This window comes from Colobus angolensis, unplaced genomic scaffold (genome assembly GCF_000951035.1).
Source record: "Colobus angolensis palliatus isolate OR3802 unplaced genomic scaffold, Cang.pa_1.0 Scaffold179, whole genome shotgun sequence".
In the NCBI taxonomy this organism is placed as follows: Eukaryota; Metazoa; Chordata; class Mammalia; order Primates; family Cercopithecidae; genus Colobus; species Colobus angolensis.
In genome coordinates, this window is record NW_012114921.1 from 26130 (window position 1) to 37705 (window position 11576).

The 11576-nt window shown below is 40.1% G+C and overlaps 2 protein-coding genes across 7 annotated transcripts in view; one reads left to right on the plus strand and one right to left on the minus strand.

The window, feature by feature from the left end:
* CCDC90B (coiled-coil domain containing 90B) overlaps window positions 1-7858 on the plus strand; it is a 30840-nt gene extending 22982 nt beyond the window's left edge. For 5 of the 6 annotated variants that reach the window (XM_011938882.1, XM_011938883.1, XM_011938886.1 and 2 more), the window contains 2 exons: window positions 3002-3116; window positions 6969-7858. In XM_011938882.1, coding sequence (XP_011794272.1) covers window positions 3002-3116; window positions 6969-7024 — 171 coding nt within the window. In that variant the 3' untranslated portion in view covers window positions 7025-7858. Of the gene's footprint in view, window positions 1-3001; window positions 3525-6968 lie in introns of those variants that run through there. The other variant, XM_011938881.1, reaches the window with a different exon arrangement.
* Window positions 7859-8505: 647 nt separating this feature from the next.
* The window catches only part of ANKRD42 (ankyrin repeat domain 42), a 78781-nt gene continuing 75710 nt past the window's right edge, over window positions 8506-11576 (minus strand). The window contains exon 13 of the mRNA XM_011938888.1: window positions 8506-8901. Within this exon, the coding sequence (XP_011794278.1) occupies window positions 8850-8901 (52 nt within the window). The 3' untranslated portion in view covers window positions 8506-8849. The remainder of the gene's footprint in view (window positions 8902-11576) is intronic.

The following is an 11576-nucleotide window of genomic DNA, read 5'->3' on the forward strand; positions in this document are numbered from 1 at the left end:
AGTACCTCAGTTGAAAATGCAGAAATCACCGGTCTTCTGTGTCGCTCGCGCTGGGAGTTGGAGACTGGAGCTGTTCCTATTCGGCCATCTCGCTCCGCCCCCCCAAAAAGAAGCCTACACACTGCTTTAAATGTGTCTCAGAGATTCTGGTATGTTGTGTCTTTGTTCTCATTGGTTTCAAAGAACATCTTTATTTCTGCCTTCATTTCGTTATTTACCCAGTAGTAATTCAGGAGCCAGTTGTTCAGTTTCCATGTAGTTGTGCAGTTTTGAGTGAGTTTCTTAATCCTGAGTTCTGATTTGATTGCACTGTGGTCTGAGAGACAGTTTGTTGTGATTTCTGTTCTAAGTCTCTAAGGATTTGCGTTATGAATCTGGGTTCTTCTGTATTGGGTGCATGTATATTTAGGATAGTCAGCTCTTGTTGTTGAATTGATCCCTTTACCATTATGTAATGGCCTTCTTTGTCTCTTTTGATCTTTATTGATTTACAGTCTGTTTTATCAGAGACTAGGATTGCAACCCCTCCTTTTTTTTTTCTTTCCATTTGCTTGGTAGATCTTCCTCCATCCCTTTATTTTGAGTCTGTGTGCATCTTTGCATGTGAGATCAGTCTCCTGAATACAGCATACTGATGAGTGTTGACGCTGTCCAATTTGCCAGTCTGTGTCTTTTAATTGGGGGCATTTAGTCCATTTACATTTAAGGTTAATATTGTTATGTGTGAATTTGATCCTGTCATTATGATGTTAGCTGGTTATTTTGCCCATTAATTGATGCCCTTTCCTCCTAGCATCAATGGTTTTTACAATTTGGCATGTTTTTGCAGTGGCTGGTACCGGTTGTTCCTTTCCATGTTTAGGGCTTCCTTCAGGAGCTCTTGTAAGGCAGGCCTGGTGGTGACAAAATCCCTCAGCATTTGCTTGTCTGTAAAGGATTTTATTTCTCCTTCACTTATGAAACTTAGTTTGGCTGGATATGAAATTCTGGGTTGAAAATTCTTTTCTTTAAGAATGTTGAATATTGGCCCCCACTCTCTTCTGGCTTGTAGAGTTTCTGCCAAGAGATCCACTGTTAGTCTAATGGCTTCCCTTTGTGGGTAACTCAACCTTCCTTTCTGGTTGCCCTTAACACACTTTTTCCTTCATTTCAACCTTTGTGAATCTGACAATTATGTGTCTTGGGATTGCTCTTCTCAAGGAGTATCTTTGTGATGTTCTCTGTATTTCCTGAATTTGAATGTTGGCCTCCCTTGCTAGGTTGGGGAAGTTCTCCTGGATAATATCCTGAAGTGTTTTCCAACTTGGTTCCATTCTTCCCATCCCTTTTAGGTACACCAATCAAACGTATATTTGGTCTTTTCACAGACTCTCATATTTCTTGGAGGCTTTGTTCATTTCTTTTTACTCCTTTTTCTCTCACCTTGTGTTCTTACTTTATTTCATTCATTTGATCTTCAATCACTGATACCCTTTCTTCCACTTGATCAAATTGGCTATTGAAGCTTGAGCATGCATCACGAAGTTCTGGTGCCATGGTTTTCAGCTCCATCAGGTCATTTAAGGTCTTCTCTATGCTGTTTATTTTAATTAGCCATTCATAATCTTTTTTCAAGGTTTTTAGCTTCCTTGCGATGGGTTTGAACGTCTTCCTTTAGCTTGGAGAATTTTGTTATTACCGACCTTCTGAAGCCTGCTTCTGTCAACTCGTCAAAGTCATTCTCCATCCAGCTTTGTTTCATTGCTGGCAAGGAACTGCAATCCTTTGGAGGAGAAGAGGCACTCTGATTTTTACAATTTTCAGCTTTTCTGCTCTGGTTTCTCCCCATCTTTGTTGTTTTATCTATCTTTGGTCTTTGATGTTGGTGACCTATAGACGGGGTTTTGGTGTGGATGACCTTTTTGTTGATGCTGATGCTATTCCTTTCTGTTTGTTAGTTTTCCTTCTAACAGTTAGGTCCCTCAGCTGCAGGTCTGTTGGAGTTTGCTGGAGGTCCACTCCAGACCCTGTTTACCTAGGTATCACCAGCAGCGGCTGCAGAACAGCAAATATTGCTGCCTGATCCTTCCTCTGGAAGCTTCGTCCCAGAGGGGCAGCCACCTATATGAAGTGAAGTGTCTTTCAACCCCTACTAGAAGATGTCTCCCAGTTAGGCTACACGGGGGTCAGGGACCCACTTGAAGAGGCAGTCTGTGCGTTCTCAGGGCTCAAACGCGGTGCTGGGAGAGCCACTGCTTTCTTCAGAGCTGTCAGAGACATTTAAGTCTGCAGAAGTTGTCTACTGCCTTTTGTTCAGCTATGCCCTGCCCACAGAGGTGGAGTCTAGAGACAGTAGGCCTTGTTGAGCTGTAGTGGGCTCCGCCCAGTTCAAGCTCCCCAGCTGCTTTACCTACTCAAGCCTCAGCAATGGCGGACACCCCTCCCCCAGCCAGGCTGCCGCCTCACAAGTTCCATCTCAGACTGCTGCGCTAGCAGTGAGCAAGGCTCCGTGGGAGTGGGACCTGCTGAGCAAGGCACAGGAGAGAATCTCCTTGTCTGCTGGTTGCCAAGACCTTGGGAAAAGCACAGTATTTGGGTGGGAGTGTCCCGTTTTTCCAGGTAGTCTGTCATGGCTTCCCTTGGCTAGGAAAGGGAAATCCCCTGACCCTTTGCGCTTCCTGGGTAAGGCAATGCCCTGCCCTCCTTCAGTTCACCCTCTGTGGGCTGTACCCACTGTCCAATCAGTCCCAATGAGATGAACCAGGTACCTCAGTTGGAAATGCAGAAATCACCCATCATCATCTGCGTCAATCACGCTGAGAGCTGTAGACCAGAGCTGTTCCTTTTTGGCCATCTTGAAATGCTTAAAATTTTTTTATACCACTATGCTTTTACTGTTTCCCCAACTAAGACTTTTGTATCACAATTAGCCCATAAGTGAGGGTTTCTAATGTAAATGCTTTTGTCCATTTAATACACAGGAACAAAATTAAGTTCTCTTATTTATTCTGGTTTACTACAGGACACTCAAACCAAAAGTATTATTTCAGAGACCAGTAATAAAATTGACGCTGAAATTGCTTCCTTGAAAACACTGATGGAGTCTAACAAACTTGAGACAATTCGTTATCTTGCAGGTAAGACTGTCAGAGAAAGAAATTGCCGCCATCTCATTTTCCTGTTAGTTCCTACCTACCAAGGTAACTGAGCAGGCACAGGAGAAAAAGGAGGAGCTATTTATTGCTTGGTCCCCTGCAGTGCTTAAAGAAGGTTCTAGTCTCAGGATATATTTTTTGGATTATTGGGGTTTTTTTTAAATACTTCTAATTTTTATTATAGCAGATTCCAAATTAGACACAGCCAAATAGGGTGTAGTATGGGACAGTTCTAAATGTTAAGCTTCTTTCATCCTCACAGATATGTTACCCTACAGAATATAAGTTTAGCAGGCAATTCTGCAGCTTACTAATAGAAAAAGCATGTGGATATAAAAGAAATATATAAACACAAGCACAAAAATGATAGAAGGATAAACTGGGTATTCCACAGTGAAAAAAAAAATGAAAATTTTCTTTGTATTGCTGATGTTCTTCCATAAAGATTTGAATGAGGTTAGAGAAAAAAGATCAAAAAAGTAGATATAAGCCCATTAAAAACCTGGAGGAGGGGGAGATGACCTTACCTTACCTTAAATCAACTGATTCAGCCCAGATACTACCCCAAAATTAGATTATTTGTCACATACTGAGCTCCTCAAGTACCATTTGACCTGACCCAATTACAGGGCCCAGCCCAGTGATTTAGGAAGAATGCCCTAGTCAACTATTACTTGTCTTTTTTCTTTCCTTTTATAAAAAGTAATGTATTTTCATTATAAACTATTCATAGAATTCAAAAGCAGTAAAAGTGAAAGCCCCTCCCCATGTATATTTACTATTAGTAGTAAACATTTTCTAGGCTTTTTCTTCTATATATAAACATCTTATATACTTTATAAAAATAATTAGATCACGTATTTTTTATAGTCTACAACTTTTAAACATTTAACCAAATGTCCTATTTCTTTCCACATCAATTCACACAGATATCTTTTTATTAGAAAGCACAGTATTCCCTATATGAAAATGCCACAATTTATGTATCCAGTCCTCTATTAACAGGCATTCTCCCTCCAGTTTTTCATTATTAAGGACAATACTGTATTGAACAGCCATATATGTGTGTTACGTTTGAGTAAATACACATACACACACACATATCTTTGTACCCCCATGCTAGTATTTCTATATAACAACTTGCTATGTACATTTAAATTTTGGGGTCAAAAAGATATGTACATTTAAAATGTTTGATATTAACAAATTGCTATCTAAAAGAAAACTGCCAATTTATACTCTTAGTCATTTTCTGGGCAGTCACCACTGATGTTGAGGGTGCCAGCAGGGTTGAAGATGGAGCCCCTCCAGTCATCAGCTGAACCATGGAAGGGTCACAAGTAAAATAGCCTACCTACAAGCATAATTGGAATCAGAACTTACTCTTTACATCTGTCAATGTGTGCCTCAGTTTCTCATACCAGCTTTCTCCATAGGTTGGAAGCATTAGCACCTAGACTCTTTTATCATTCTACTTTAATCAGGAGAGATTGCCCTCTTTGCTTAGTTCCAATTTGTGAAATCCTCAGAAAGAAGTCTGAATGGTTCATCTTGGGTCAGACACCACCTTTTGACCCAGAACACTGCCACCAAGGAATAATAGCAATTTCCATTTAATCTATGTAGATAATGTGGCAGATTTTGCTCTTGGCAGATAAATAATGAAAGCTAATGTTTACAGAGTGCTTAAAATGTACCAGGCACATGCTTACCTAGGCATTTTACGTATATGTAGAATGTCTCCCTAGACAGGGTATAGAGGATAAAGAGCAAACTTAAAGAATTTGGAGATGGCTCCATAGTTACAACAACAACAGCCATGAGAAAAAAAAGCTGAAATAACAGCAGCAAGACATGAGAGAGAAACTTAAATGCAGTAACGATTGTATACTCTACTGAAGGAACAAAATACCTCCCACCTCACAATAAGTAAGTGTTCATTTGGTTATCTAAAACTTAATTTATCAGCTGTTGACTCAGCAGAGGATGTAACCACTTAGATAGCACTATGTGACTCAAATAAATGACAGATTGAGTCTTTCAGGTGTCACAGTGTATAATAAGGATAACAAATTTTTTGTGTGTTTTTTTATTAAAAGAAAAAAAGAACGGCGTTGGAGTCAAGTACACTTAGTCTTCTTTTTTTTTTTTTTTTTTTTGAGATGGAGTCTCACTCTGTTGCCCAGGCTGGAATGCAGTGGTGCGATCTCAGCTCACTGCAACCTCCGCCTCCCAGGTTCGTGCCATTCTCCTGCCTCAGCCTCCCAAGTAGCTGGGACTACATGTGCCCGCCACCACGCCCAGCTAATTTTTTTTTTGTATTTTTAGTAGAGACGGGGTTTCACCGTGTTAGCCAGGATGGTCTCGATCTCCTGACCTCATGATCTGCCTGCCTCGGCCTCCCAAAGTGCTGGGATTACAGGCGTGAGCCACTGTGCCCAGCCCAAGTACACTTAGTCTTAAATCCTGGCTCCACTGTTTGCTAGCGATATAACTGGGTGTATTACCTCATCTGTACAACAGGGATAATACCACCAATCTCATGGTTAGTGTGTAATTACTCAGCGTACTAGCATACTACCTGACACATGGCAAATAGTAGCAGGATCAAATGGGAGAATATGTAATTGCCCAGTGGCAGTAAGACAAGAAACATTGTATTATTACTTCTCAAATGTCCTTCTCTGTATTTCTTAGAGATGCCTAATCCCGTTTATTAAAACTGAGAAAATGATCTTATCATTAACCAAGTTTCAGTAAATAGTAGGATCAAGTGGGATGGTGTACAAATGGGTTTATACATTATGAATAACTTTACTTTGAAAGGCTAATTTCTTGTGTCTTTATTCATAAAAGTTTTCTCTTCATCTCTAACTAACTTGTTTTTAAAATTCATTCATTGGTATTTTAAACAAACTGGAAACTAGGGCGTCCCTAAAGGCCACACACAGATTTACCTTCTAAAAGCTGGGAAAACTGAATTTTTTTAATCCAAAATTATGTAACATAAAGTACAGGTAGTATATTAACTATTTTAAAAACCTGATGCTGTTTCTGCCTTTTCTTCTACCTCATTGAGTTTAAAGAGTTTTTATTAAGATTTTTTTTAAGAATTATGAGAAATTATTTTAAAATGTACTGAAAAGGCAAAACCATCATTCTTAGCAAAGTATCACAAGAACAGAAAACCAAACACCACATGTTCTCACTCATAGGTGGGAACTGAACAATGAGATCACTTGGACTCGGGAAGGGGAGCATCACACACTGGGGCCTATCATGGGGAGGGTGGAGGGGGGAGGGATTGCATTGGGAGTTATACATGATATAAATGATGAATTGATGGGTGCAGCACACCAACATGGCACAAGTATACATATGTAACAAACCTGCACGTTATGCACATGTACCCTAGAACTTAAAGTATAATAAAAAAATAAATAAATAAAATTCTCTTCTCATAGATATACGTATGTTTTACTAGCCTAACTACATAATTTTTAATACAAGAAAGATTTCATTTATCATGAGATCTGAAATTAGAGCTTATTATTTAAAGTAGTCAATAATGCTAATGTTAATGATTTTAAATAGTTTATATGTTCTAAATGACATATAATTTACATTTGAATATACAGGCGCTTTTAAGAATTGGGCATTAATGCTGTCCTTAAGAATGTCTTACATCCTTAATTTTCTAGGGAATAAAAAACAGGATAGAACATTGCTTGGATTTCCTGTTTTTTGCTCTTCACTTAAAGATAACATTATTCTCGTTAGCTCTGCAAAATAATACAAATACAAGACCTATAACACAGTTTCTTCTTTTCACAGCTTCGGTGTTTACTTGCCTGGCAATAGCATTGGGATTTTATAGATTCTGGAAGTAGTAGTAATGCTCATACTGCCATGGCTGTTGGCTTCTTAGAACACCAAACCAGGAGAGATTTACTTTGAACATTGTCAGTTGCAGCAAAAATTTGCTACACAAGATTATTCAAAGTATATCTGGACTAAAAGAAGAATATTTTAGAAAGAGATAGTTTGTCTTTATTGTGTGTGTCTTTAGTATATTGAAAAGCTGTCATTCAGACCTGGTTTGAGATAGAAGAGCATTTCGTCCTTTTTGATAGTTCATAAAAATCGAACCAGAGTTTCCTTGCGTTTGCTTGAACAATTGTGTAAATCATACAGGATTTTGTTGGTATTGGTTGAATATTTGAAAACTATTCCCTAGCCTACATATTTATTACTGAATTAACTTTCCTGATAACCATTGCATAATTACATTTCTTCTATAAAATAAAAGATTATTACAACAAAGTTGTGTGGGTTTTAAAAGTGACTTACCATATAGTTGGAGATTGATTTCTTTTTGGTAATGAACTAAAACAATAAATTTTAAAATGATTGATAGGCCAGGCGCGGTGGCTCACACCGGTAATCTCAGCACTTTGGGAGGCTGAGGCAGGCGGATCACTTGAGGTCAGGCGTTCTAGACCAGCTTGGCCAACATGGTGAAACCTGTCTCTACTGAAAATACAAAAATTAGCCAGACATGGTGGTGCATGCCTGTAATCCCAGCTACTTGGGAGGCTGAGGCAGGAGAATTGCTTGAACCTGGGAGGAGGAGGTTGCAGTGAGCTGAGATAGCGCCACTGCACTCCAGCCTGGGTGACAGAGCAAGACTCCATTTCATAAATAAATGTGTGCTTTAGTGCAAATGTACACCACTTAATATGAAATCTGTAGAGTTGCTAAATATTGAGCTCTGATTATTACATGTATTTTTAAAATATTTGATACTCAAAAACCAGTTTATCCCTGCTTCTTAATCTAGTTTATGTTAACCCATGTTAAATTTATTACATAAAACAAAGCTTTCCTTAATGACTTAAATTCAGCAAACATTGATTGATATCTAGTACCTACTCTCAAGAAACTCATAGGAAAATTTAAATTCTAGTTTTGTTATTAGATGTATATTTTTTCTTACAAAGTAATATCTATTAGTAAATCATATGTAATTTCAAAGAAATTTTAAAATGTCCTTTTCATCTTAGTTCTTCAGTTTTATCCAGATCAAGAAGACAAGACCAAAAAGTAAACATTTTGATTTCATAATGCCTTCGTAATAGCTATAAAAGTTGGACAACAATCAGTTATTCAAAATAACCTTGTCATTTGTTTAGCTATAAACAGGGACTCTGCAGCATAGAGTAGTCAAGAGATTGGTCCATATGGTCCAGTGAGTGAGAGTCAGAGGCTTTCCAACTATATTTTCCTCAGAAATCTAACTGCTGGTTTGTTTTCAAAAGAAAAACTCTTGACATTATCCTGTTGCATTCTGGTTCATTTTTATCTCACAATCCTATTGCCTAAGAGAGTTCATGCACGTTGTACATGAATTTTCACTGGGTCAATTAATAAGTGACCATATATATTAAAGGCCACTGTAACAAAGTACACTGCATTTGTTCAATTAACCAGTATGACTGCCTGCTATATGCCAAACAGCATGCTAGTCCCTGTGTGCACAGAGATAAACATGGTTTTATTCTCATTGAATTGACAATCTTAGTGAAGAAGAGAGACATTAAGCAAGTAAATAAATTAGTGGTCTGTTAAGATTTAAAATACTCTAAAATATTAAGAGGGAATGTGTCTTTCCTCCATGTGAAGGAAGCTCCAGTAGCATAACATTGTCATCATTCTTCATCCCCTTATCCAGTCTGCCCTAGGTAAAGTGACTTGCCCAATTGTAAATCTAGTAGGAGAAACAAGGCGCAATTAGCCCACTTCCTCCCCACTCCTGTTTGGGACCAGCCTATCTGAAGAGACATTCATTCTATTCTGCTTCTATGGGATCAGGCTCTGCCTCTGCGGAGACAGGGTCTCATGTGTTGCCAGGCTGGAGTGCACTGACTATAGGCATGATCATCTTTGGCCTTGATGAACTCCTTGGCTCAAGCAATCCTGCTGCCTCAGCCTCCGAAGTAGCTAGGACTACAGATGTGTGCCACTGTGCTCAGCAAGAGAATATGGGTTTTATCTTAAGGCCAGTAAGCTTCCTATCACTGAACTCTAGAATTGGACAGATTTACCCTGTCTCAAGCATTGCTCTACAGGGCCAGACCCTTAACCTGCTGAACTGGTTTCAGCAATCAAATCCACTGTTGTCACAGCAAACTATTTCTGGTGATACTAGGTCAGAATGACTTTAGTATCCACATGAAGTACATGCAAGGGTCCAAAGGGTGGGCAGTCTATGGAATGGTGAGATGGCTGCTGCCACGGAAGCCCAAAATCAGTGACAGATCTTCAAGGGGAGACAAGAGCGACACAGCTGGCCCCAAGAGAGTCATAAATCTTTCCTAGCTCATGGGAGGAAGAGAAGAGAAAAGAGGAGGGGGTAGGAAAAAAGAGGGAATTGAAGTCAGAATTGAACTGAAAAGCCATAGCTGTTTTTTAGTTAGCCAAGCACTACTAATCTTTAAGATCAAAGGGAAAAAGAGTAAAAACTAAAGCCAAGGGTTTCTTATCCTGACCAATTTTAAACATATCCACACTAGAAGTGAAGGGTACTCTCTAGAAAGTGAAAGAAATAGAAGATGGCTGAATAGGAACAGCTCCAGGCTATAGCTCCCAGCATGAGCAACACAGAAGACAGGTGATTTCTGCATTTCCAACTGAGGTACCGGGTTCATCTCACTGGGGCGTGTCAGACAATGGGTGCAGGACAGAGGGTGCAGCCCACCAAGCGAGAGCCAAAGCAGGGTGAGGCATCACCTCACCCAGGAAGTGGAAGGGGTAAGGGAATTCCCTTTCCTAGCCAAGGGAAACCATGACACACAGCACCTGGAAAATCGGGTCACTCTCACCCTAATACTGTGCTTTTCCAAGGGTCTGAGCAAACGGCACACCAGGAGAGTATATCCCACACCTGGCTTGGAGGGTCCCACGCCCATGGAGCCTCCCTTATTGCTAGCACAGCAGTCTGAGATCTAACTGCAAGGTGGCAGTCAGGCTGGGGGAGGGGCGCCTGCCATTGCTGAGGCTTGATTAGGTAAACAAAGTGGCCAGGAAGCTCCAAAAGGATGGAGCCCACTGCAGCTGAAGGAGGCCTGCATGCCTCTGTAGACTCCAGCCAAGTGTAGACTCTGGAGATAAGGCATAGCCGGGGACAAGCCACAGCCAAACAAAAGGCAGCAGAAACCTCTGCAGATTTAAATGTCCCTGTCTGACAGCTTTGAAGAGAGTAGTGGTTCTCCCAGCACAGAGTTTGAGATCTGAGAAAGGACAGACTGCCTCCTCAAGTGGGTCCCTGACCCCAAGTAGCCTAACTGAAAGGCACCCCCGAGTAGGGCAAACTGACACCTCACACGGCCGGGTACCCCTCTGAGCCGAAGCTTCCAGAGGAACGATCAGGCAGCAACACTTGCTGTTCAGCAATATTCACTCTTCTGCAGCCTCCGCTGCCAATATCCAGGCAAACAGAGTCTGGACTGGACCTCCAGCAAACTCCAACAGACCTTCAGCTGAGGGTCCTGACTGTTAGAATGAAAACTAACAAACAGAAAGGACATCCACACCAAAACCCCATCTGTACATCACCATCATCAAAGACCAAAGGTAGATAAAACCACAAAGATGGGGAGAAACACAGCAGAAAGGCTGAAAATTCTAAAAATCAGAGCGCCTCACCCCCTTCAAAGGAATGCAGCTCCTCGCCAGCAACAGAACAAAGCTGGATGGAGAATGACTTTGACAAGTTGAGAGAACAAGGCTTCAGATGATCAAACTTCTCTGAGCTAAAGGAGGAGGAGATTCAAACTCATCGCAAAGAAGCTAAAAACCTTGAAAAACTTAGACGAATGGCTAATTAAACAATGTAGAGAAGTCCTTAAATGACCTGATAGAGCTGAAAACCATGGCATGAGGACTACGTGACAAATGCACAAGCTTCATTAACCGATTTGATCAACTGGAAGAAAGAGTATCATTTACTGAAGATCAAATGAATGAAATGAAGCAAGAAGTAAAAATAAAACGAACAAAGAATAAAAATAAATAAAAATAAATAAAATAAATAAATACAAAAAATAAAATGAAAGAGTAAAAATAAACGAACAAAGCCTCCAAGAAACATGGGACTATGTGAAAAGACCAAATCTACGTCTGACTGGTGTACCTGAAAGTGACAGGGAGAATGGAACCAAGTTGGAAAACACTCTTCAGAATATTATCCACGAAAACTTCCCCAACCTAGCAAGGCAGGCCAACATTCAAATTCAAGAAATACAGAACACCACAAAGAGATTCCTCAAGAAGAGCAACTCCAAGACACATAATTGTCAGATTCACCAAAGTTGAAATGAAGGAAAAAATCTTAAGGGCAGCTAGAGAGAAAGGTCGGGTTACCCACAAAGGGAAGCCCATCAG